We start from the raw sequence: 27646 nt of genomic DNA, 5'->3' as shown, positions 1-27646 counted from the left end.
AGATGCAAAAACTTCTACTTAAACACAGGCTGAGTAGGAAGGGGATTGTGCAGAACAGTTAATGAAGTGTCAATTGTACTCTGCTACTGGGCAACAGAAACCCTTACTTTCAGGGTTCATCTGTTTATTAGCAAGTGTGGATTAGAAGGTGAAGCCTTATCAGAGCAGATTGGGCAGTGAACGTGCTGTGATGACATACCCATGGTTATTACCTTTTTTAGATTAATGAAGTATTTGGTTCTTTTCTGCTACTTGTTCAGTGCACAGTAGCTCAGATAGATCATTCAAAAAAGGAGAAAGGTTGGCATTCTGAAGAAGTGACACTGTATTTGACCTGTGCACAATCCCTCACTAGGCCACATCCGGTAGGGGAGAAGGGGCCCAAATTTCTCAGGCTTGGGAAGCCTGAGGCTGTCAGTCTTCTAAATGCCCTAGCAGCTGTGTACAGGTAATGATTATTCCCTTGAAGTGTGCTGTATATTGATAATCTCTCTGTACTTTGCTCCAAGGATGATATATTTGCTACGGAGGCAATTAAGCCAATGAGCAAAGCAAAAGAGAAAATGACAGAGAGTAACCTCTTTGATAACATTGATATCTTTGCGGATCTCACTGTAAAACCAAAAGAAAAGAAGACCAAGAAAAAGGTGGAACAAAAATCCATATTTGATGATGATATGGGTAAGTGTCTAATGTCTTGCTATTAATGTCATGTCTCCAAATGTGTTTATTTTAGATGTTTTAGAACCCTTCACTTTCTTGAACTATTAATTGTTCTGATGTCTGTGAACATGCAAGATTTTAACCTTGTGTGAGAACTTCCTAGATCTGTAGGAACAGCACGAATTTAAAAGCTGTAAGAAAGTGTATAAAACCCTCCTGAGAGGAGGAATAGTTTAATCCCTGTAGGGATCTCTTCATCTGTGGGAATTAGAACATTTCTTGTCTGGAGTAAGAGAATAATCTCATGCTCTTACAGCACTAAGAGGTAAGTTCCATGTTTAAATTTGCACAGCTGCTTGATCCTGTTTTCAGATGAATCACTGTGAATAAATCTTTCCCTATCCCAGCTGCATTGACTATCTTAGAGCTCTTAAGATCCTAGGATTTTGTTTACATCAGTGTATACCCAGAGCAATTTGGAAATGCTACACCTGAAAGCAAGGGGTACTCTGTATAATATTTTGGAAAAAAAACAACACCATATAGTAACTAGAAATGATGTAAAGTATGCTCCTTTCTTGTTCTGTCAGTGGAGATACCAGAAGTCATTTGATTTTCCCAATTGCATCTGTTCTCAGGCTCTTCGTGTTTATAGGTCTCCTTTGGGATTCACGTAATTCTTTTCCTCTAACAAGGAAATGTCCCTTCTCTTCTGTATTTGATTCCTGTCAGCCTTCATTCTGTTCAACCTATTCAAAATGAATCTAATTAACCGCTGTTTTGCTTGTGCTTCTGTTAAGCACTCAGACCTGATGGAGTGACCTGGCTAAAGTCTGTAAAGGGATTAGAACTTGCCAGAGAATGAAAAGGTTGAGATTTCAAGGCATTCCCAATTGATACATTAAAAAAAATATATATATATGTTTACACATTTGCAGGCAAGATTCATGAAATATATACTGAATCAAGAGAAATATTTCATTCTAAGTTTACTTTAGAAATATTTTAATAGTTTACTGTTTTCCATGTAGCCTGTAGCAAATGAAAGAACTTCCCAAACCACTACATCTTCTAAATACTTCTGCATACAAATCCAGAGCCTTGTGTTGAAAAAACAATTGGAGAGTACCAATTTGAAAATAGCTTGAAAAATAAGTCATGATGAATCTTGTCCTTTGCACTCTATTTTTGACATGCATTCTAATGCCAGAGCTTGTTCTCTGATGTCCCATTTAATGTTGATATGTATGAGCATCTACCACCCCATGTATCTGGTAGACTTGGTTTTCCTTTAGAACATGGACGTTGTCCAACCTTTTGGCTTTCCTGGGCTGCACTGAGTGAAGAGGAATTGTCTTGGGCCACATATAAAATATATAATAATAATTAGAATATATGACATAGGTACTGTGCACAAGTAACAAAACTTTTATATTTTTATTGAAACAAAAAATAAGGGCAGTAAAAACATTGGAGCCATGCCTGACTCATGAAAAATATCACTAAAAATCACTTAATAACATTAGCAGTTTATGATCTTGTGGGGCTGCATTTATCAGCGGTCTAGGGCCACGTGTGGTCTATTAGTTGTACTTGCCTGCTCTGGAGCTTTGTTTTCAGTGCAGCCACAAGTATGCAGCTTCTTAGTGCCCAGAGTTATGGACACCAGCTGGAGTGCAGGGGAGATAGCTTATGGTGAAGATGTTCTGCTGGCCTTAGAGCGGTAGAACTGACTCTTCCCTGTTCTGCAGGTTAAGATTCGGATTCAGCAATATGGTAACATTTTATCTAGGCTGAAGGTACCAGAAGGCGATCCTTTCTGCTGCAGATAAAACACTTAACTGGCTGCAGTTCAACTGCGTGGAGGCCACAAGCAGCTTGCTTTCTTTGTTCTACCAGTTTTGTATCATTATTTAGTACATTTGTGGTAAGCTTGTGCTGCCAGCACAAGTATTATGAAAAATTCTGTGGTAGGTCTTTATTCTTCTTGCCTCTTCAGTGACTGTATGGTAGATGACACAAGCATCTTGATGTTGTCTCTGCCCATCTAGAATTTAGAAAAAGTGAACTTTCTTGTGCAATGACAAATGCTGGAATTTGTGGCCAAAACTCTTTTTTCTAACAAGCCTTGTTATAAAATGTGAGTGATACCTCTACTGCTGATAGCACTCGCACTATTTCCCAGCTGACTATGGAGCAAATCTATGTGACAGCTTTCTGCTAGGGAGTAATGCCAGTAGGGGATTACTCTATTTCACTGCTTTTTCCAAATTGCTGTTGTGCTGAGGTGCTGTCCTGGATTATTCCTGTGTAATCCTTATCATCAGCGCAGTAACAAACGTGCTGAAGGGGAAGAAGAAGCAAGAGAAAGGCAAGCATCTTGTGACAGGCCACTTCTTGCTTGGCCACTGCTCAAGATTAGGATAGATATTTAAGGCTGGAGTGTTAATTTTCATACTGTAGACCAGAAAATAACCAAGAACCTCTGTATGGGGTGTATTTCCTAAGTAGGGATTCAAAACCAGCTATGTAAGGGCCTTGTGAATCACAAGGAATCCAGGTATCTCTGTCTTGTAAAATAAATTAAAAATTAAATCATTTTCACAGTCTCCAGAGAACCTCATGGCAACACTTCAGTGCTAGTAGAGTAGGAGCTGTCTTCTTCCATCAGTATGGTCTAAGCACGAGCCACAGCAAGAGCTGAAAGTTTGTGGGCTCTGCTGTTATATGGTGTGTGTGTTGGAGGATTTCCCCTTACCTATTGTTATTCTGGGAAATAACTCTGTCTTAATAGAATGGAAGATTTTTTCATGTTGCAGTCCTGTTTACTTTTACTCATTACAGAAATATTTACACTGAGGAAGGCAGTTGGGAGGTCTTGATTCAGGACTGCACACAGACTTTTTGAATACTTAGTAAGAAGGTGATCAGAGCAGTCTGCCTCCTGCACCTGAGCTGTGTCCTGTTCTCCAGTGCTGTATGCTATGTTTTTGTTGTGCTATAGGTTAAAGACTCTCTGGCATGGCTAGCAGATGGCACAGCAATCACTAGCAAGTTGTATGGTTTTTCTCTTGTGATTTTCTTTGGCACCAATCTCAGCAATTCACGGATTCTCTCAAGTTCTTCGAATGCTAATGTTCTAGAGAAGCAGGAGGTTGTCTTCTGGAAATTGCAAGATGAAATTTATTGCAGACATTTAACTTATTAATGCTTGTCAAATGCTTTTGAGAGCTTGAATATGGTATAAAATATAAGTATTATTCAGCTTTATGGAGAAAAAAACCTATTCTTGATTTGATTTGCAGCTAGCAGCTCCCACGTATGTCCTTAACAAATCCAAGTAGAATTGCAGCAGAAAAGCATTTGTTTATAACAGAATGTCCTTGGCAGTCGCTGTGGTGTGCTGGGGATTTTCTGTACAATAATACTTCTGTTTAGCAGTCAATTCCTATTAAAGCTATCTATCTTTCTTTTTTTTCTTTTCCCATATCTAGATGATATATTCTCTGGCAGCCAGATCAAGATACCCACTCCCAAAAGCAGATCTTCCCAGGCAGCCTCGGAAGTGAAATCTGAAAGCAAGGCACTGAACACGTTTGATGACCCACTGAATGCCTTTGGAGGCCAGTAGCCAACAGGAGTGTGTTGCAGAGAGGAGGCTTTTCCTGCGCCCTGTCCAGTACTAACACTCTGGATTCCCTAATCCAGTAGACCTGAAATGAGATGGCTGTGGATATTTAAATGACAGATTACCCATTTTAAATGGTTAGTATGCTCTTGTGCTGGATCTAATTGCGCTTAATGATACATTTAAAGAGGACAGTAACCTCCTGCTATTTTTTTCCATGGTGGCCAGATGAATATAGCCTGTGCAATACCTTCAATGAAGTTACCTATTATACAAAGTATAGTTTGTTTTATTGAACAGATCTATGGAGAGAATCCTTGATATTGTTAAATAGTAAACTGAGTCTGTTAAATGAGATATGTTTGTATGTCTTGCTTTTTGTTTTTTTTATTTTTACCACTTGTGAAGGGTATCTGCATCATGACTAGAAGATAATCAAAGTCACTGCCATGCTTTCTCTGGATAAATTGTCAATCTCGAGCAAATGCTAGTGCCAGACTGGGTTCTGTTATCAGATACAGCTCCTCTTATGTAATCCTGCACTTAAATCTGAGTGCAGGGATTGAAAGCAGAGGGAGACTGGTTATTTCATGTTGGCAGCTAATGCAATCTGTAAAAACAACAATGGTTAAAACTTCTTTGCCAGAGTGTGTTACCGAAGATCAGCAGAGCCCGAACATTATCTTCTGTTCAAGTTGTAAGCCTCCAAATGAGTTTTTCACCTGCCTGGATTTGCTAAAGGAAGTCCATCTGCACTGACTGTGCTTGGTTGCTTCCAAAAGCTGGCAGGCCTGCATGCAGTCCTCAGTGCAGGGCCTCACAGAGGCTTCGCTCACCTCTTACCTCCCTTCTCATGGAGGAACACCCACATAGCCATGCACCATAGGCAGCCCTGGTGCTGACAGGCATTGAGCAGAAGTAGAATGTTGAAGATGCACACAAATGGTAGCTGCAAGGAAGGTGTCTGCCTGTTATTCATAGGCCGTGCATCCACCGCTTGTGCCTCATATGTAGGGTTGGAGTGCTTATGAACTCCTTTCTTTTTTGCTGAGAAAGGATTCACAGACAGGCTGGGGAGAAGGGGAGAAATGATGAGTGCTTCTATTTCATTTCTTTTTTTTTCGCCTTGGTATCTTCAGTTAGTTGGCATTGAACAGTGCTGCTGGTGAGATTTACACTGGATGTAAGGAAGAAGGAATCTTTTTACAGTAACGGGGGGGTGAGAAACAGGTTGCCCAGAGAAGTGCTGGGTGCCCCTCCCTAGAGACAGACTGGACAGGGCTGTGAGCACTTGATGGAGCTGCAGGTAGCCCTGGTTGTTGTAGGGAGTTGGATCAGATGGTCTTTAAGGGATTCCTTCCAATTCAAACGGTTCTAAATGAAACTGAACAAAAAGAGCTTTTTTTATTATGTGAAAAGTCAGCAGAGGAAAAACCCTCCATCGCACCTCGCCCGGGGCATAGCCGAGGGACTGCGTGTCCCATGAGCCCCTGCGCCCCCGCCTGTGACGTGCACACCGCTGCCGCCGACGGAGCGCTGCATCCGGGTCCTTCCACGCACGCTCCGCCGCTTCGCGTCTTAACGACCACAACAAGTGGCACCAGCCCTGACGGTACTGCGAGCCCCGCCCCTGAGAGAGCCGATTGGCCGAGCCATCGAGCCCGGCCGCCTCATTGGCCCGCGGCAGAACTCCCGCCGGGGATGTCATAAAGGCGAGGTAGGCGCGGAGGCTGTCGGGGTGCGAGCGGCGGTGCGGTGTGTCGGCGGTGCGGTGCGTCTTCGCTGTCCCCACCCGCCGCCGGCTGCTCCTCCCCCTGCTGTACGGGACACGCCGGGCGGAGGAGGCCGCGCCTCGCCTCGCCTCGCCTCGCCTCGCCTCGCCTCCTCCTGTCTCCCCGTAGCCCCCGGGCGGGCCAGGCGGCGGCAGGTACGTTGGCACCCTGCCCTCCGTCTCCGCTGCGCTGGTGCCACTCTTCCGCCTTCCCTCTTCCGGTCCTCCGGAGCGTTGCGGTGAAAGGGAGTAGGTGTCCTCCGGGGGCGGGCGGGGTGAGGCCGCCGTGAGGCGCGAGGGAGGCGGCGGGCAGCTGCTCCCTATCCTTTGTCTGCGAGAGCCACGCTCCCCCGCCCCACCGCGGGGCCTCCGGACACGCACGGGTGCCGCGGTTCCCCCAGCGCTGAGCCCAGCCCGTGCGGTCGGGAGAGAAATCGTAAATGAGCGGGTAGCAAAAGATCTTCAAATGCTGCGTGAGGCCGGAGTCCCGGAGCTGATGCGGTTCCCTGCACGACCTAGATGTTAATTTCCCAGCTCTTATCTGCTGTTTTATTTTCCTTCTGGAATAAATGGGAACGGCTGTGCCCAGACGTTGTTAGGCTGTGTTTGTTTGCTTTATAGGCGGCTGTTCCCAACATGAGCAGCGATACACCACGCCTGTCCCCAGGACTGGGAGCAGGACGCGGCTTTCTGGCAGAGCTTCCTACCGAGCTGTGAGTCCTTTGTCATGGCCAACAAGAAGGAGCCTCCTTTCTTCAATGAGGATAACATGGGGCCATTTCACTACAAACTCCCCTTTTATGAAACCATGGAGCTCTTCATTGAAACGCTCACAGGGACGTGCTTCGAGCTGCGCGTTTCGCCCTTTGAAACCGTGATTTCCGTCAAAGCAAAGATTCAGAGGCTGGAAGGTACCGCTCTCTTTTGTTTCAGCTTCATCTCCATCGCCTCAGAGGAAGTCTTGTTTTACACGTTATCTGTTCAGTTGTACGTCTAAGCTAGATGTTCAACTTGTAGGTTGGGTTTTGGAGTTGTTTTTTCTTTAATTTTCCTATCAGTTCACATTGTAGTTTTCCCTGGAATGGGTTTTTTCTTATTCTGTTTTCTAATGCGTATCAGCGATAATTTGTAAGACTTCTGTGGCAAATCACTAATTCTCTTAATTGCGTGGTTTGGTGTTCAGCATATTGTCTGACATAGAACTCCCTTGTTAGTCAGCAAGAGCTCTCAAAGCAGGGGCTGTCAGGAGTCACAGTACATCTGTGTTGCAGCTCTGAACTCGCTTCAGTCTGGGTGCTGCAGCTGTTGCCTCTTAGGTTGGTTGGGTTATGGCAGTTCCATTTGTCTGATACCATAGTCAAAAGGATAACTGCTGTGCAGGCCAGCTGCAAGGACAGTGTAAGGCTGCTGGTGGGAGTTCTGAGTAGATGAGAGATATTGTGGTGGTGGCTGAGTCTGGCTCAGATGCTGCTTTGCAATGTGATGAACTCTGCATGTGTCTCAATTAAAGTTGCCTTTAATTTATGAGGTTGACGTGATCCTAATGGAAGGAGAAAATGTGGTGGGTCAATTGTCTCCCATTTCTGCGTGGAAGAATGTGATTCAGAATACCTCTGTATCAATACTTGTGCTGCTTTGCACTATTGCATGCTTACACTTCATAGTCCTTACAGAACTGTGTAGCTGCATAAGCTGACAGTACAGCAGTTTCTAATTTCAAGACAAGGGATCCTTTTTCTCCTGTATACCTGTCTACGTTTTTCATCCTTCTGTCTGCGTGTAACCCACTTGTGAGATGTAATATGATGCTTGATTCGAAGGATATTCTTATCCCTTTATGGAAATCCATGCTAATGAACTGAAGCAGAAGCATTGCAACAATAAGGGTGACTTTTGACTAGGGAGGTCATGGCAATAAGAGTGACTTTTAGCTAATAGGGTTATATAAAAGAAGCTCTACCATGTATGTAACTAGAGATTTGTATCAGCATAGCTGAATTAGTGTAGCTGTGTGGACATAGTTTTGTTGCCTGTACTGGAGCCTCAATTAAACATGAGTCAGGGAACGTGTTGAGTTGCTTCTGGAGGCTAGAGGTGAAACATGAAAATGATATTTTATTTATTTTTTTTTTAACTTCTTTGGTTGATTATAGTGGTACAAAAGGTGTGAGCAGATAAGAAGGCAGACTGTTGAGACAGTACAGATGAAAGCAAGGACTTTAAAGGATGCATGAAGAGACAAGTGGAAAATTTGAGAAAGAAGAATTTGAATTTTTTGTCCAAAATAGGAGACTGCAGCTTGGCACACTGAATTGTATCTACAGCTGGTTGTAGGCTGCCCAACTTAAGTGTCGTCATTTCTTATAAGAACAGTGCAGTGCTTACCAGAAATGTCTTTTATGTTGTACGTTCTATGACAATAAATTAATGATTTAGGTGCTTGCTGTATTCATTTAATTATTAATAATTTGGTTCTTACAATCAAATACTTTAGTACCCCAGAACATAGTTAAAAGATCTGTAACTTGCTAATCAATATGAGTTACAGAGGGGGCTGAGGAAACTGGTTATGTATATAAGTGTATAGGGGACAGACACAATGACAAATCAGTTTTGTGCTGCAGCCAAGACTACTGTTGTATGTTTTGGAAAGCAAAAAACAAACAAAAGCAGAAAACAACTTTTCAGCAATGAAGTTTCTGTTGTAGAGCAGAAGTTCAAGCAATGAATCACTCAGGTGAAGGGAGAATTGTGAAGTAATTTTGTGGTTATGGTCTGGCATGGGAAGCAGAAAGCTGCTTTTTTGCTTTTTTTTTTTTTTTTTTTTTTTTTCCAGCTATTTTTTGTTTTTTATTATTGTGTTGTTTCAGCTTCCATGGAATGTGAACCTCTCCTGGTTAAGCTACATATGTATCTGGAGAATGGTCCTACGCAGCTACAAGACTCCACGGGTCCCTCAGAGTGTGTGTTGTCTCTGTAGGCTGATGTATGTGTTGAGGATGATGGTACATAATCATACAAAAGTAAAATTTGGAAAAATGATTTGTTTTGCTACTTGACATCACTATGTACAAAATACAGAATCATATTAACAGATTTGGGAAATTGTCATCAGCTCCTCTAGTTCTAAGAGGCTAATAGTGAAAAACTAAGTCAATAAATAACTTCTGTCAAAAATTATACTGTCAGTAGCTCTCCACTGTAATAAGAAGGGATAGTATGGATGACACTTAAGGAATTTTGAAATACTTCTGATACTGTTTGTCATCTTGGTACCTCTTTAGTGAGCTGATGTATGAAGGGTTTGTTTAGACAGCTGCAGTAGATGTTGGTAACCTACTGAAAAGAGCTCTGGATCTCAGCTCTCTCATTCCATCTAGCTTTAATCAGTGAATGTGGGTTAAATTGCATTAATGGATTCTAGCACATCTAAAATTTGTGCGCATCAGCTCGTAAATTGGAGTTAGCTGTGTTTTTGGATCAGGTCCAGGCATGTGTCTGAAACATGTCCCATGTAAAGCAAGCATTCGCTATCAAAACTTCGATTTGTTCTAATAGTGGCTTTGGATCCACTTCAGATAAATTATTTCTAGCATTGAATTCACTGAAGGAGCCTTCTTAAGTGTTATGCTGGAGGAGAACTAGCTCCCTTTGTCTCTGCTGGTGGCATAAAAGCCAGAATACTCTCAGCCAGCAGCTGTGTGTGGTGTTGTCCCTTTGGTTTACTTGTAGATGTTTTGATCTTAAAGCTGGACCACGTGTTGATGGTCAGTGGTAGCACAGTACTTGAGTTTCAAGATAATGTGGAAGGCTGAGGTTTTAACATATTAACGGTGCTTAAAATTAGCAGAATTTCACCAAAAGAGCTACTAGCATTTATTTTTAAATGATAAACATTGGTCACTCCATTGGGTGATCTCTTCTTGCTTCCTCCATTGCACAAGTCTTTGTGGCTGCTGGGCTGGGCGAGGTTTAGTATTGTTCACTCAGAACCACATCTTTAATTTTATAGAAGGAACATTCAGATGGTGTGCTCTTTGTAGTAATTAGTTCTTTGCTCTGTGAAAGAGTTGTAGATAATACATGAAACTGTGTACAGTAATGTGGGCTACTATCATATAAATGAAGGCTGGTAACTTTACTGGTTATGGAAATATCACTTGGTGCTGTAAGTTGGTGTGAACCTTTGCAGCTTCTTCCCTAATGTAGGCAGTTCAGAGGGCAAAATGGAGGCTGTCAGCCCAGCCTCTCTAAGTAGGAATAAAAAGTAAATATTTTGAGGAGCTCTGCAGCAATTTCAACATGGGATGAAAGATAAGTACATTGCATTTGAATGTGGAGTTTCAAATATTTGTCTTCCTAAACATAGTAACATCCTACCTACAACATAAAATAAAGGTTGCTTTAAAATCCGTATGGCTTTTTTAGGGTCAAACCACATCAGTTTTTTGAGCCTGCTTTCTGTGCCAGGAAGAGTAAAGAAGTAAACTGTGAGAGTGTGTCTTGAATGGCTGATTCAGAGGCAGCATCGAATCCCTCCTTCCCTTTTCTGTGCCCATATTGTCACCATTTTAATAGGTTGTTTTGCCTACTGAAATGGTTACAGATGTGTATACAATCTGAAGAAACTTCTGTCTTCCTACAGCATCACCTGGCTTTCCCACTTGCTTTTGAGCACTGAGCTTTTGCTCATTGCCCTATTTTCCTCTCTTTTGAGTACTAACTTACAGTGAGCAGTGATGCAGTCATGTGCTACTTGAGAAGGGAATAGTAGATGAGTATCTTGTCATTCTCTTTATTGTTGCCAGTTCTATGTACTGAACCCACATGCAGATGTCTTTTTAAGGAAGATTTGCTATAATCATAGAATTATAGAAAGCAGAGGATTGAAAAGGACCATAGAGATCATCTAGTTTCAACCCCCCTGCTATGTGCAGGGTCACCAACCACTAGACCAGTCTGCCCAGAGCCACATCCAGCCTGGTCTTGAATTCATCCAGAGATGGGGCATCCACTGTTGGCTGATGCCTAACTTCTTGCACGTAAAACTATAAACCATTTAGCATTTAAATTGTGTATACATAACAGAAATTCTTAGAAAGCAGCATGAAAGGGACTTAATAATAAATACCGGTCCCGTCTGTTTCCCATTATACCAGAATATGGGGTTTTCATCTGTTCATTTAATCAAAAATACATTGTCATTGTTAGATGAACAAAAACATGTTTCACAGCAGAGCTGCCAGTTGCAAGCCAGCCTTTTTAACAAACACTCTCTCGGTTTATCAGAGTAATTGGAAATTGCTCCTTGGAGGCTGCTGAAACCATAACAAATGCAGACCGTAATGACTGTTTGTGATCAGGAGACTGCAAAACAACAAAGAAAAGGACTTTACTGCAGACTTGCTGGCTCTTGCTAGCTCATTCTCATTTTGCTTGTGCTGCAGACTTGAAACTTAACCAGTAGTCAGTTATTAAATAGCTGGCAGGATAATAGCTGTTATGTTGATCTACTATATGAAGGCATCTGGTCTCATAAATGGCTTGTGTACTTCAGAAAATACAAGACTTGTTCTGACTACCTTCCAAGTGCAGCAGAGTTGTGTTGGTCATTCATAAAATAAAATGTTAGCTGTAGTGGGAGAAGCAAATTGTCATCTTCTCTGAAGCATTAAAAAAAGACGACGATAGTTCCACCAAAATGCAATGTCTTCTACATGGGAGTGTCTGCTTAGCTTGTTGAATCTGCTTGGGCTTTTGTCAGAATTTGACCCCTTTTTCCTCTTTGCTGTTGATGGGTGTTTGTGGCTTCATGCCCTTTCTCCAGCTTAGGAAGTGGCTGCTTTACTGACTTTCTGCCCCAACTTCCCAAGCACTGTCACCAGCCTTGAGAAGCTGAGTGCTAGTGCCAAAACAACTGAAAAACTCTGATCCTTGCATTCCCCTCTCACCAGGTGTATTATTTTTTTTTTTAGAAGTCTATGTGGTATAGCCACTTACACCTCCTTTTAAATATCTGAGAATGTAAATGAGCAACAAATGACACAATCTGACACTAAAGTGACCAAGAATTAAAGTGTGTGATAAGGTTGCTTCAATCTTTTGGAGAATATATTTATAGGTGTTGCTTCCTAACCTAAAGAACAGCGTTTAGACCTTTTTTAACAAGTAGTTCTTGGCCTCCATGGGTTTCCTTTTAATCACATTTTTTCAGGAGTGCACAGTGGAATCTTAAATACTGATTTCACCAGATACATGCAGCAGAAGTACTTCCTTTTGATGCTTATGGAAAGATTATTTATTTATTTATTTATTTTCAAAGACATTAAAGAAAGCTGTTCACCTCCCCAGTAGCCTTAATGTTTCTGGTGGCCAGAAGTGTGTTCTCCTCTCTTAACTGTGCTGACTTGTACTATCCAAAAGTTGGAAAGAGGCAGCGTTCTAATAGAAATGTGTGAAGACCTCAGGTTGTACCAGCTTATGCTAACTTTCTGCAGTGTGTATCATGCCTATATCTAAATGAATTGGTTGTACAGGCAAAAAGAAACAAAGGTGATCTTCATGTAGACTGACTGTTACGTAAGCATGCCAAGTAGTTGTTCGTTATTTTTTTTTAACAAAAAAGCAGTACCAAATCTGTCCCAGAACTTGACTTGAAAATGAGTGTTACTAGACAATAGTATTGAAGCATTTTGATGGTTTAGAAGAACATCTGCAGAAGGTAAAAGTTTGTAGGAGGAATTTCTTTGTATATATGAGCTTCTGGTTTCCATATCAAGTGACAATAAAACATTTATAGTTGTTAGCACTGTAACAGAGCAGTTACCAGTTACTCTAATGCAACCTTGTCTTAGCTGTGAGTGACACAGAATATCACAGAATTTATCTGTAATAAATAATTCAGTACCTCTGTAGTTAGTTTTATCTTGTTTTTCATGTCAGTGGACAGAAAGCTCTGGGGTAGATAAGAGGGGAAAAAAACAACCCCCCCTCAACTGATGACAAGTAAAGAGCATGTATTCTACAATGTCTGAAGCAACTGAATGCCTCCACAGACCTATTGAATCATAGAATCGTAGAATGGCCTGGGTTGAAAAGGACCACAATGATCACCTACTTTCAACCCCCTGCTATGTGCAGGGTCACCAACCACCAGATCAGGCTGCCCAGAGCCACATCCGGCCTGGCCTTGTATGCCTCCAGGGATGGGGCATCCACAACCTCCTTGAGCAACCTGTTCCAGTGCATCATCACCCTCTGTGTGAGAAACTTCCTCCTAATATCTAACCTAAACCTCCCCTGTCTCAATTTAAAATTCCCCCTTGTCCTATCACTGTCCACCCTCGTAAACAGCCGTTGCCCCTCCTGTTTATATGCTCCCTTCAAGTACTGGAGGGCCACAGTGAGGTCTCCCCCTGAGCCTTCTCCAAGCCAAACAATCCCAGTTCCCTCAACCTTTCCTCATAGGAGAGGTGCTCCAGCCCTCTGATCATCTTAGTGGTCCTCCTCTGGACCCACTCCAAGAGCTACACATCCTTCCTGTGCTGGGGGCCCCAGGCCTGGATGCAGTACTGCAGATGGTGCCTCACAAGAGCTGAGTAGAGGGGGACAATCACCTTCCTCTCCCTGCTGGCCACCCCTTTTTTAATGCAGCCCGGAACACGGTTGGCCTTCTGGGCTGCAAGCACACACTGCTGGCTCATGCCCCACTTCTCATCCACCATGACCTGCAGGTCCTTCTCTGCAGGGCTGTTCTCCAGGAGATCTTCCCCCAGTTTTTATAAATACTTGGGATTGCCTCGACCCAAGTGCAGCACCCTGCATTTGGACTTATTGAACCTCATTAGGTTTTCGTGGGCCCACTTCTCCAGCCTGTCCAGGTCCCTCTGGATGGCTTGCCTTCCAATGTATCAACCGCACTGCTCAGCTTGGTGTCATCTGCAAACTTACTGAGGTTACACTCAATGCCATTGTCTGTATCATTGATGGAGATGTTGAAGAGCACCGGTCCCAAGACTGACCCCTGAGGGACACTGCTTTGTGACCGCCCTCCATCCTGACACAGAACCATTAATCACAACTCTGAGCCAAGAGGTTGAACTCCTTGTATGAGTACAGGCCTACTGCAAAGATCACCTTAAGTCATAATAACTGCTCAGAAGGTTGGATATCATGACTGAGGGTTGCTCAAGTGTCTGTCCTTATACTGCTTGCTTCTCTTGTGATCTCCTTTCTTATCTCTTATCCTTGTACACCCACATTCTTCAAAAGCAAAACTCTTCCAAAGCCCTCTCATCAATTTTTAATCTTTTCTCCCCTTAGGTATTCCCATCTCTCAGCAGCACTTAATTTGGAATAATGTGGAACTCAAAGATGACTACTGTTTGAATGATTATAAGTAAGTATAGAATAAAATTGCAATGAATGTTTCTAAATGATTATTAATATAGACAATAGAGAATGTTACAAAAATTATTGTTATTTACAGCATTTCAGAAGGCTGCACTCTGAAGTTAGTTCTGGCTATGCGAGGTGGACCTATTAACACTAGGAGAGGTAGGTGCTAACTTTGTTAAAAACTGATGGTTTCACGTAGCAAGTTAAAACTGAACAGCTACTCAACTATTTCAGGCAAGCAGACTTCAGTTCCCAATTAATTGGAAAATACTTGGTGAAAATATCCCTCTGTTTTTTTTTCTTAGTGTAACAATTGCATCTCTTAATTTTGTTTGCCCTTAGTTTAAGGAGCATCTTTGTACAGTATCATCAAGTCTTACAGTCAGTACTTCTTCAGGGAAGAAGGCAACACTACTGTAATGTCACTGTTTAAGAAGAAATGGATGTTGCTTTACCATTGGTTATGTGCATCATCCATAGAGCAACGAAAACTGAAAGTGGAGAAATCCCTTTAATAATTTTCACTGGGAAAACACTCAGCATGTCTTTTATGGCGTGGATTCCAATTGTAAACTGAACTGAGCTCTAAGAGGTGATGAAGACACTGCGCCTAGTGTTTGAGTGCTTTAATGTAATGAAGTCTCAGTTGTAATGCTATTCTAAGTGTAGTTTACCAGAGATACTTTTTGTAAAACAAGGTGTATTTGCATTGTGAACTTGACTGAATTAACATTTTTGGTTGTATTACTGTAGGAGAACTATGATTAGTCTTTGTTTTAAGAGAACTCAGTACCTTTGGAGACCGGATTGTCATAGCTTGAATCACCCAACTGTCAGCTGCTGCCAGATGACAAGTTTTCTGTAAACATTTAGCTGTTCCTCCTGAAGGATCTCCTGATTGCAGTACTGAGTGCTCTTAGTAAAAAAATCCAGGGATCTGCTGCCTTAATGAAAGAAACATAGCTAGGGTGTTACTTTTTACCATGTAAAGTTGAACTAACTACATTTTTCTTCTGATTCTGTAGTGACAGAATTACCGAAATTGAGGCTGTTTAAAAAAAATTAAAAAAAAAGTTCAGTAACTTTATTTTGGACCCATTCTTCCTACTCTGAAGTAGGCTCACCTCTTAAACGTTTAAAAATTATTTTTAGTGGTTGACTTTTTTTTCCTTTTGGTCAGAAAATCTGAGAGTGGAACAGTTTAGAGTTCCTAAACTCTAAAGAGTACCTGGAATGGATTTTAAATTATGATTAGTGAACAAACAGTTTTCAGAGGGTGGTTTATTTAAACAGTAGACATATAGCAGTTAACATCTCAGCTAGTTTATTTCCAAAGAATTCTTGTTGTTTCTTAGACTTTGCTTGCTAATAAAGAATTCACTGAAATGTAGTGTTGTAAATCTAGCATATTTAAGTGTATGACTTGAATCTGTAGAGTGCTGCTTGCAGAACAGCAAGAAAGTTTGAAAGAGTCTGTTTCAAGTTGAATCTTTGGTGTTGTTTTCCAGCGGACAGACATGCTGGAAAAGCTTGTGTATTGTAACACAGTTGTATTTAGGCATGGTGTGAAAATACAGTGTGATTGGTAGAAGTTGAAATCATTTGGTTTTATTCTGGGTTTTTTTTCCTCTTCGTAGTTCCTGTGGAAGACCCTATAAGGGAAATAGCTGAATACATGGATCCCAGCAGAGATGAGATCTGGGAGAAAGGGCCATCTAACAAACAAGTTACCTTCTTAGTATATCGAGAAGGAGATCACTTGAATTTCTTCCGTGTAGTAGACCGAGGAGATGGTACTTTAACTCCATTGTCTGAATCTCTGAGGTAAAGTTGGTTTTAATCTTTATATGGCATCCCCATCTTGAAGAATAATGTTATTTTCAGTTTTATTTGTCAAAAGAATATCTGGAGTATTGGAATAATTGTGCACAAAGGGCTCTGAGTGGTTGACCTGACTGCACAGTAGGGCTCTGTGGTAAATGATCATGCTGACTGTTGTCTGTTTCTGTGTGTCAGAAGAGTGAGCTAATGCTGACCCTGTACTTGAGGCAGTTCTCGACATTCCAGCCCCCTTTCTCAAAGGCAGTTTCATACAAGACAGAGTCAACCTAGCAATAAGGCATGAAAAACTTCCATTAATTAAAAAAAAACAAAAAAAAAGTTATTACAGTTTTTCTTGTACGCTTAAAGGCATTTGTTTAGTTTTATAAAAATTTGTCATCAGTGTAAATCTTCTATATAGAAATGATTTATGCAAGCCATTAGGCAGGAAGATAAATGATTACTAATGTATAGAGTTTGCCTAAAGTTTTAGAGAAACTTTTTTATTTTTATTTTTTTTCATTCTTTTTAGAAAAAAAATACTGAAATAATTATTACTAGAGCTGATCTTTGAATATAACTTCACCTCGGTTTAGCTGCTGTTGAAACACCAAACTTATCTTAGAATCAAAGTACTGATATTAACAAAGGAGTTAAGTTTATCACTTAAGCTACTATTTTATAGTAAACATACTGCTGGTCTGATTCTTTTTCTCATACTATCAAAATTGATAAAATATATTGGAAAAAATATTACATTGTCTTTACTGGAGCTTTGAGGTAGGTTTTCTAATCCCCTGAGAAATGTAATATTTGCACATTTGTTTAAAAAAAAAAAAAAAAAAAAAAAAAAAAGCTGTACTATTGTAGGGATTAGCTGCATTTTCTCCAAGGCTAAGGTTTGCATAGTTATAGTTAGCTATTCTTTTCACTGTTTACTAAGTGAAACCAAGGTCACATTTCTCACATATGAGTATTTGGTGACTGCGGTTTAGAAATTAGATGTTGTTTTAGGTTTTGTTTAATTGCTCTCCAGATTGTTGTACTTTACTTCTAATTGTTAAAGCTTGTCAAAGTATAAGCACAGTGGTAGTTGTCTCTGGATTAAAAGAAAGTGCTTGAAGTTGTGAAGATGTGCTGGCAGTGTTTTGGCAATATACTGATCATCTTTGAAGCACACGTTTTGTAAGCAAAATCTCAAGAATGTTTACACCAGTGGAGAAAGTGAGTTGAAATGGGCTCGAAGTATAATGAAGCACAAATCTCCCCATCCCACTTTTATAGCTTTATGTTCCCATTAAAGGAAAAACTCCTTAGTTGTTTTTTGGTGTTGTTTTTGTCTCTATTTAGTCAGAAAATGAAAGAAAACAAAAACAATTCTTTTTACATAGAGGGGGAAAGTGAAGCATGGGACCATTACATCCCTCTTCTTTCTATTCTTACCTTGAAGGAGGAGAAGTTCTGAGAATGGCTTTGAGTTGATGACTTAAATCTTTGCAGATTTAAAATTCTGAGATGATTGTGTAGTGTTGAATCTTTACCAGGAGAGGTATGTAATGTGCGTGCCAACCGTCCCTGTACAGAGCTGTTCAGTGTTCGGTAAGAAATGACTGGACTATTCTTCTGACTTGTTTTGAATCTGCTTTTAAAAGTTTGTCTCCCAGCTGTGTTACTTTGTGAATTTTGCTATGTTTTAGGAAAAGGATTGGGAAGGTCAGTACGAAAACACTGGCTCTTTTCTGATTCATGCAAATCTAAATTTAGTAAAGGTGCCAGCTTTGGTACTGAGCTCTGGTACTGAGTTTTGGTACTGACTTGCCCATCACTTTCAGTTGTTCCTTGGTCTCTTTTGGAGAGAAGAAATTTTTGTTTGATAGAGTAAAACATTCTTCTGAACACAGGGAATCACCAGATTGTCCCAGTTTCTAGACAATAGCAGCCTAATGGAAGAATTAAAACACTCTTTAAAAAGTATTATGTAAGAGATTGAAAAGGTGTTGATTTGTAATTGAATGGACACTCATATGATTCTTGTATTTGTCTGTCAAATGTTGGATACATGTTAGTGACTGATGCTTCCTAGGAAAAAAAGTCAGATTCTGATCTTAAGATGTTGAGTTTTTGCATTCTATTGGAATACAAGTTGGAAAAATACAGTGTGAACTGCCAGTGACTACTGAATTGAACTATCTTGTCTTAGCTCTAGCAATTCTAATCTGTATTTCTTTTCCGAATGTGAGACTCTTTAGAAACCTAAACTGATCCTTTTTTATTTTTTTTTTATTTTGAAAAGGAGAAATAGAATATCACATCCACATGGGTGACCCCTCCATTTCCATTTATGGTGAGAACACCCCTCAGGATGGATAGAAATTTGGACTTTCCTTCCATGCCAGTGTCTGATTAATTGGAAAACTGACCAGCTTGTTGTCTGAGTCACACTGTTAACAGCTTTGGCCATACCTTCAGGAGGCACTTGTGGAACTGGATATTCCTTCTGTGGGGAAAAATATATAGTGAGTGTGAACCAACTGTATATGGTATAACAACTTCCCAGAAGTGGGACTGTGTACTGGTTTCAGCGTCATCATTTTTGTGAGCACTCTAATAAGGAATGCTTATGTTCTAAAATAATGGATTTGAAATGTCTTTGCATAGTTTTTCATAATGCTTTGTCAACAGATCAACTGCGGATTTGACTTTCTAGTTGTGAGAATACATTGAAAACACAATTAAGTCGGTTAGAGATAAAAACAAAGTTTCTTTTATTATTTTCAGTGGTGGTTCAGTTTATAACTTATATGCTGATGATGAAGATGAGGCAGAGGCATCACCTTCTGGCCAACAGATTATTGAAAATTCAATTACTATGAATAAAATGAAACTGCTCAAGGCGAAGATGGAAAACATGAATCTAAGTAAAAAGGTGAAAGTGTGATTTAAATTCTTCTGTGATCAAATGGTTTGCACGGGCTTTTTAGAAAAGCAGATACTTTGCTGTCTCGGGAAGTAGAGTGATAAAGGGTGTATGATTTATTATCCGTTGTTTAAAAGGAACAGTAACACGTGAATGTTCTTCCCTGGGGCATTGACTTCCCTTGGATCTACCTTTCAGTATTCGAGGAATTCACTGCTTGTCCTTGATGTATTTGTGTTATTTTTTTGGTGGTTGTTTTGTTGTTCTTCTGATCCTTTAAGTAATGTCGTTTTCCAGCACTCTTACAGTAGAGAATAAGCCATGTTTATCTTAAATAAAACATATTTCTAATTCTGTACAAGAATTAGTGTAACTAAGAGTCCTGTAGAGTTAAATAGGAGAACAAGATTGCCAACCAATTAAAACATTAGGCTGATATTCAGGAGATCTGGATTAGTAAAATTATTTAAAATTATTAATTAGTTCCCTAGATGTAAAATGAAGACATACCTTTTCTTTCTTTTTTTTTTTTTTTTTTTTTTTTTCGTCTTAGACTGTATTCTTCTGGATAACTTAATTGGCATTCTGGCTTCCCTTTTCTTATTCCTCTGACATGGCCTTTTCCGATTATAATTTTTGATCTTGCTATTCTGATGTTGGTATGTAGTCTAGGTAGTTAGTAGCAGGTGAGAGAGTAGTGTGAATGATATGATGAGTGCTTTCTGGCCTTTTGGTACTGTCAGAATTCCTCAGAATATGATCTCAGCCAGGTCTCTGATTGCCTCCATAATTTAAACACTAACTGTTGTTGGTTTTGTTTTTTGCTTGTTTGTTTTTTTTCCAATAGCCCAAAAAGACTGTCAAGGTGAAACCTCGTCCTCCAACAGCTCCTCGACCATCCAGTGGCTCAGCGGCTGCTGCTCGCCACCGGTTTTTAAGAGTGCTCCCTCATGTTGGACAGTCCTGCCTACCTCCTTCTGGGAATGCATATCCTTCAGAGTCTTCTCAAAATGCACTTACAGCACTGGCTTCTTTGGCTACGACTGGTAGAACAATGCCATCCTCAGCTAATGACTTTCTTAAGGAAGACAACACTTGGCAGAGCAATTCTTGGTCTCAGTCAGTTGGTAGCATCAGGTTACCACCCAAAATATCTCGTGTTGAACTAGAAAATGCAAAAGTACCTACAAATAGTATTTTGACTCCTGTTTCATCTCTGTCTGCAAATTTGGAAAAAGCGTCTGAAAATGTGACTTCAGCAACAGAGGAAGATTCTGTTTTGTATCCAAATCTAACAAATGTAGAACTGTGTGGAACAGAGGAAAAACTTCTGTCTGAAACAGATACTTTCGCGTTGTTTACAGAAGCAAACACCACTGAACGGTGTAGTGAGATACATAACGCAGGAAAGGCGAACTCGGAACTTGAACTGGCTGATGGAGATGAAGAATCTAAGGTTATAGAACAGCACAAAAAACCTATAAGTAAAATACTGAGCACTGCAACGATGGGAACTGGACTTCTCAGTACTCGTCAATTAAGTCCTCAAAAAAGTATGCTTTTGTCACCTCTTTGGTATTCATCGCAAGTGGCACATCATAGTTCTTTGAAACCACAAACACAACCCAAATGCTTTGAGTCTTGTAACTTGAGAACTACAACCTCACCAGACACACTCCGATCCTTCGAAGTCCGTAGTATAGCAGATTCCTCTTTTTCTAGGACTGCTAGATTTCGTAGCATGAAACTAGATTCACTTAGCAAAAGACCTGATGTAATTGCTAAAGCAGAAGCCAGAGGCATTGCAGATGTGGCTAACAAGGCATCCAAAGAACCTGTGAGTTCTGTAAATAACTTAGGATTTCTAGCTTCGCTGGCCCGAAGTGCAAGCAGGGAAAGTTCACAGAGTTCTTATGGGACTGGGAGGTTTCGGACTTCTGGTATTGCCCTACCTACAAACCTTCAGAATTTTCATGAAGAAAGCTTTAGGAAAACTGCTCCTCCAAATGAAGCTGCTGAATATTTCCTAGTGAGTAATAATACTTCCAAAGAAATTGGGCTTTTCCTGTCTTTCAGGTGGTGGCATTATGAAAGCTCTTACCTTGTGTTTCTGTCTGCATCTATTTTCTAAATTCCTTTTTGTATCTTAGCTGTGTGTTTATCTAAATGGGTCCTAGAAGTAATTGGTTGTTTAGTTCACAGCTAAAATTATTAGTTATTGTAATGATAGAATTATGACTGTTTGAAGTGTCATCTGATTTCTGCTGCTGACTAATTGCATTTACTCCAAAATTCTCGCTGTGAATGATACCATATGTTCCTAGCTTCAGATCTCCAGTGTACTATGTTGTTTTGTGTGTTGTGAAATACAGGGAGACTATTAAAATTCAAGTCAGTCATTCTGAGTAAGGCTGTATATTGTATGATTTTTTTTTTGTACAGAAGGACTGTTTTTGTAGGTACTCTGTTACAACACTGGTTTCAAACAAGCTGATACCAGACTGCCTAATCTTTCATTTAATTTCCATGTGCTAGTAATTTCCTTGTGGAAATTTTTTTTTTTAGTCTGCGCGTGGGCTTGGAATGAATGGAAGTAATGCAGCTGTAGGGAAAAGAGTAGGTAAGTAATGTGACTTAAATAATAATTGAAGATGACTCTTTAATCTTTCCTGTTTTCTCATGTGTTTAGAGGACAGAAATCATGTATCTTTGTGAAGTATACATTTTTCAAAGTTCTGCTGTGTTACACTTCTAGAGTGTATTGTAACCTTTAATATTTTAAGCAATTCTTTAATACACAAATGTCATCTTGATCTCGGGTAGATAAAACTGTGACTCTTTCCTAGCTTTATTAGTACTCAATGAGTCCTGCATATACTACTCTGAAGTTTCCGAAAGACTAGTTCTGTGAATACTTCTGGAATTAGAAAGACTGTTTTGATTGGTAGAATTGTCTTTAGGACTGCAGCCTAAGCCAAAAAGATTTGGCAAAAAGAGAGCAAGGAGGGCATGGATACTGAAAACCACTGATACCACGCTGATCTCCTCTGGTTTTTGTGACAAGCATTGATCTTTCTACTCTAGTCTAGATAACTGCAGCATACTTAATGCTTGGCATCTACTGAAATTGGGTGTTGTTAACCTAAATATGAATATCTGGTGTAATTAATTCTCTCAGGAGGAGTGTATTTGTCTAGAGGAGCACTTTTAAAAAGCTCTAAAACCATGTGAGTTGGTCTCTAGCCTGAAGCAGCCAGGCTGAGTGCTAAGAGTAGAAGAATGATCATGAGCCTAGACTGTAAAACAATTCATGGGATGTATCTCCTGCCTCTTCACTTGGGCAAGACAATAATTGTCCTGTGTTCAAATATTCATTTAAGAAAAGCTAACGTACATGGTGAATCTTGAGTTTTCTCTTTTTTTCCCTCCTCACCGTGTGTATATTAAACTGCTAAACACAGTGGTTTGCTTCCATATCTTTTGAAAACCCTTGTTTAGGCTCTTTTTATAGTGTCAACAGATTAGTATTGGCTTTAGGTCTTGCAGACTCTGTTTTGGTGATAGGAAAACCATCCTAGTCAATGAGAACGTTGCTTTGAAGTGTTGAAGGTGTGCAGGTCTGGTAATTCCCAGGGTCAAACCAGGAGCCCAAGGAAAATGCCTAAGGCCCATCAGCATTTCCAAGAGGTCTGACTTACTCCAGTTTTTACGAAGACAGTGAGCTAATGCATTTGTGAAGATTCTCAATCAACTTTTCTTCATGCCTTTGACTTGCAATTTTCAGGCTTTCTCTTCTCTCTTTATGATCTTAGGGAAAGAGGGAAGCATGTGTTTCAGGACATTAAGATCCAGTACAGAGAATGAGCTAGAAAATAGCCTCAGAAAAAAAGTTATGCAACGATGTAAGGACAAAAGCTGCGAAAGCTTGTGCCTTTCTGTCACAGCTGGGGTTTAGCTTTGAATTGACAGTCAGCACTAAGAAATTTGTTTGTCCATAAGTACTCCATGGCAAAAAAGACAAGTCTGCATGATGGGGAAGCCTACCGTTCTATCATCTACTCCATTTCAGATGTAGCTGTGATGAGCAGACTCCTTTGGTTTGTTTTGTCAAGCAAAAGTGTATTTTTCAAAAGGTTTCAGACATGAGAAAGACACAGTAGGTGTCATATTATGCATCCCCTTGGGAAAAAGGTAACGATCACTTCTATAGCTAGCCAAAGGACAGATTCCTATTCTTGTTTATGGCTATGATTTTATGTAGTTATTCCGTGTTACAACAGCTGCTGTAGGGGCTGATGTACTGTTTTTCTGTCTATGTGCAGTTCACAGTGAGGAGTGTTTTCAAGCTCTCTTTCCCAAACAACGCTAACTGATGCTTCTGGAATAGTATGCTTTTAGATAATGAAATGGGTGACATTGGCAAACATTGCCTGGAAGTTTCTGTTCTTAGATGACAGTAGGATGATAGCATTGATTGGTAGGTAGGACCACAATGTATAGTGATGACCTGATGTTAACTATTGCATGTAGCCACAGTATCTCAGCTGAGAAATAACTGTTATGATTAGCAGTGCACTTCAGAAAGACCACTTCTCAGCTCATTAGGTCATTTTTTTCAGGGAAGCACCCTGATAATACAGTGATGCAGGCGCTGAAATGTGTTTGAGAGAATGTGTTGCTCATTTTCTATATCCCAGCATATGGTAAGCACGCAGAAGTAAAAGCTTGCTTCTCCAGAAGGAAGAAAGATTACTTTTCTTTATGTGCTTTCCAGTTACGAAGCAAGTGAAATGAGTTTTTAAGTACTGAAGTCTAAGGAACATCCACAAAGTGTCTTATGAAGCTACATGTAGTTGATCATGCACTTTTATTGCAGTTTTTATGTGCCAGCAAGATTTTTAAATGCTGCTATATTTATTTGGTAAACTTGAGTTATTAGCATATGTTATATGCTGTGTACTTGAATGTTCAACTGATTCTTCAGAAAGCTGTTGTGTGTAGTGCTTTCCCAGTTGCACTACATTTTGCATTTGGGAATAGCATTAGTAAATCTGATTTTTCTTCTGTAACTTCTTGCTTATATAAATTTTTAACAGATGTAAAAATAATAATGTATCAAAGTCATGCATTGCACTATGCCTTCTGAAGGTGTTCCAAAGGTGTTTTTACTCTTTTTGGGCTTGAGGGTCCCACTTGAGGTATCCTAAGAAATGAAAAATAAATCTGGATTTTGGAAGGTAATTCAAACTTGTTTGTGGTCAGGAATAAATAAAATTGTCTTTGCTGTCTCTCTACCTCTGAAAGCAGGTGAAGTAACCCATCTTCCACCTGTGAATGGCTCAATTCAAGCAAAAAAGAAAATTTCAAAGCACTGCTTTCTCTGTGGCAAGAAAACTGGATTGGCAACCAGCTATGAGTGCAGGTAGGTGTGATGTGTAACTGGCTGTTTAAGGTAAATAGCTGGGATAACCAGCTGGGATAACCAAAAGGTTTTGTATGCTGTGTGATGTTAACTAAAACCTGGCACATCAAAATTTTCAAATAAGTTGAAAGAGTTGTTTCAATTCTCAGTTCAGCAGAACTCCAAGAAAGAAAGTTCAGAAATATCATACATGCTCTGCTGTGGAGGAGTAGATTCTGCTAGGAAAATAAAGAAATGCAAGGTATCTTGAAATAGAGAAGACTGATGCGGAGTTACTACAGACTTATTAACACACTTTGTAGAGCATAATAATTATACCATGAGCAATTTCAGGAAGAACTCCCTCAGATCTATTACAACACATCTGCACTGTTTGATTGCTTAAGAATTTCTTTGACAGCTTTTTAATTCTTGCACGTCTGCTATTTCTTGTAAAAACTTTAGTCGCTTCAGAACATCTAGAGCGCTTCAAAAGCAGAATGCTGGAGTGCTGGTCCCGCAAGTCACAGCTTGCTGACAGCATAATGAGACTTGGTGGTGGTGACTAGTAACTTAAAAAAACAACAACAACAAAAAATCTTTCTGTTTTGGTCTCAGTTGTTTTCCTCAAGATATTCTTGATACCATTTGCTATGAACAAGCAAAGGCTAGAAGCTGCTGCACTAAGGCCTATGTTTGAAGCTGATTGGAGTTCATGTCAGCAGCTAAATGAACAGGACTTCTGCAAGCTGGGGAATTCAGATGGGAAGTTTCAGAGAGAAACTGCTTCCTTACTGACTCTTCAGTCTTTGGTTTTTGAAACATCTTCTGGCTGTTGGACAGTTTTCTACTGAGTCAAGAGATGGAAGCTCTTCTAGAAATAACTAAGCAGCTTGCTTAAGGTTAAAAATGAAGCTCAGAAAAAGGGGAAAAATTGTACACTGCCAACCATGTGACCCCTTACTAGAATGGAACCACCTAGTAGTGAATACAGACCGGTGATTACAGAAGCAAGAACAAAATTGTTACCTGGCAGGAAAGCCTCAGGAACAGCTGCAGAGTTTGTTATGAACCCAGATAGATAGGGGGTACAGAGGAGTGCAGTAATGGGATGGTAATGCAGACAGGTAATGCTCAGTCCATTTAAAGAGCATTCTGTTTTTGAATGATGTCATTGCTTTACAGTCAAGAAGCAACTTAATCAAATACTTCAAGCAGCAGGATGGAAATGGCCACAAACTGAAGCATAGGAAGTTCCGCATAAATGTGCATAAGAACTTCTTCACAGTAAGGAGAACAGAGCACTGGAACAGGCTGCCCAGAAAGGCTGTGAATTCTCCTCTGGAGACATTCAAGACCCACCTGGATGCCTACTTGTGCAGCCTGGTCCAGGGAGCCTGCTTTGGCAGGAGGGTTGGACTAGATGATCTCTAGAGATCCCTTCCAGCCTCTAGAGTTATGTGGTTCTGTGCTGTTCTCCAAGTACTTTTTCAGATTAGGTACAACATACATATGTAATTTCCTTTTTTTTTTTTCCTCAGTAAGCATGTTGAGCTGTCAAGGGAAAAATCCTAATTTTAATTCACTGAATTTGCAGCTGATTCTGCAAATATGCATACTTCCTGTGATGACCGTGTTCCCTGCAGTTTGTCTGCGTATCATCTCTACAGCTGACTAAATTGGAAGTAACTAATTTCAGTTTATGCCAGGCAGAAATCACATGCTGAACTAAATAGTTACTTTAGTGGTTACAATGATGTGGCATTTTTTAATTGAAATATATTATGTGGCTTTGACCTGATGCCATTATTTTAGTTCTAAGGATTTGTCCTCTAAATTCTACCCGCTACTGTTGTGTAAGATCTTTAAAATGAAATAAAGTAGATCAAAGCCCATCATTCTTAACTTATATGTTTGTGATTCTTGCTAGCTGATTTCAGGAGTACTGAGATGGCTTAAATTCCCAGCTGAAGAGAATGTTGGGTCAGAACTGCAGCATTCAGTGTCAAAAAATGTCATTTTGATTACCAGTTAATGTTGTCAGTCAAAGATGACTAGAATCTGAGCAATCATGTCAAGTAAACAAGACATGATTAAGCCAAAGGGCTCCCAGCATGTCAGAGTTAAAAGCTTCTAAAAGCTTGTAACTTCTAATGTTCTTGATTCTTCAGATGTGGAAACAACTTCTGTGCAACTCACCGCTATGCAGAGACTCACACCTGCACCTACGACTATAAGAGTGCAGGGAGAAGGTATTTACAGGAGACCAATCCCATCGTTAGTGCACCAAAGCTTCCCAAAATCTAATGTGGTTGTGCTGCATGTGGCCATTCTGCCATTGAAGAGTTGTATTTCATTGAGAGAAGCACTTGCTTAAACTGCGTAATTTTGCCATGCTTCATATCTGAGGATTTGCCAAGTATCAAAAGCACACAAGGATGCATCCTATGGAAGAATAATGTGAACACTACTGCAGTTACAACTTTTCTTCTTTAGTGAATGAAAAGTTAGTTTTTAAAAACTTACACTATGTTTTAACTGTTACTGCACGTCTTGTGTTGTGTTTTATAATTGGAAAAGGTATTTCACTAGACAAGTCTTTTAAAGATGCACTTTACTGACTTAATTTACAGTATAAGCAGACTTGAGGGGGTGTTGTAATGAGGGCGTCATGTAATGTCTTCTGTACTTTTGCATTTTTTGTCCATTGCGTGGTATCTAAGTTATTTCACTGGAAAGATCCTCCTTCCTTCCCTTTTTTCAAACTGCCTGTTTTGAGCAAGGCAGTCGTGTACTCTGCTCCCCGTTCTTTTCAGATCGGTATTCGTACACTGTGTATCCATTCTGAAAATAACATCGTGTTAATCACATTTTCTTAAAATAATTCTGTTTATATTACAAATTTGTTTTTGAGTAGGAAATCCCACTTGCTGACATTAAATATAAAGAACAACTTATTTTACCTTTTTTTTTGTAATCCTGGATTTTTTTAAGACTTCACAGCTTGGTTTGTTAAGATGTTAAATGCTGTTACTGGAAGAAATTCTA

At 40.0% G+C, this 27646-nt stretch overlaps 2 protein-coding genes across 2 annotated transcripts in view; both read left to right on the top strand.

Annotated features, from left to right (window-relative positions):
- Nucleotides 1-4435, top strand: part of WASHC2C (WASH complex subunit 2C) — a gene marked incomplete at its 5' end in the record, with an annotated part of 30964 nt that extends 26529 nt beyond the window's left edge. The window contains 2 exons of the mRNA XM_079535588.1: nucleotides 510-681; nucleotides 4158-4435. Of these exons, the coding sequence (XP_079391714.1) occupies nucleotides 510-681; nucleotides 4158-4294 (309 nt within the window). The 3' untranslated portion in view covers nucleotides 4295-4435. The remainder of the gene's footprint in view (nucleotides 1-509; nucleotides 682-4157) is intronic.
- A 2354-nt stretch (nucleotides 4436-6789) lies between these two features.
- Nucleotides 6790-26905, top strand: ZFAND4 (zinc finger AN1-type containing 4; the record flags this gene model as incomplete). The annotated part of the gene is made up of 9 exons (XM_079535729.1): nucleotides 6790-6973; nucleotides 14385-14460; nucleotides 14551-14618; nucleotides 16097-16283; nucleotides 19059-19206; nucleotides 20045-21226; nucleotides 21763-21817; nucleotides 24502-24619; nucleotides 26770-26905. The coding sequence occupies 9 exons, from the start codon at nucleotides 6790-6792 to the stop codon at nucleotides 26903-26905; spliced, it is 2154 nt and encodes a 717-aa protein (XP_079391855.1).
- Nucleotides 26906-27646: the final 741 nt, after the last annotated feature.

The sequence above is a fragment of the Tetrao urogallus genome (assembly GCF_951394365.1).
Source record: "Tetrao urogallus genome assembly, chromosome: 5".
NCBI classification, from domain to species: Eukaryota; Metazoa; Chordata; class Aves; order Galliformes; family Phasianidae; genus Tetrao; species Tetrao urogallus.
This window is presented reverse-complemented; position numbering and strand designations above follow the sequence as displayed.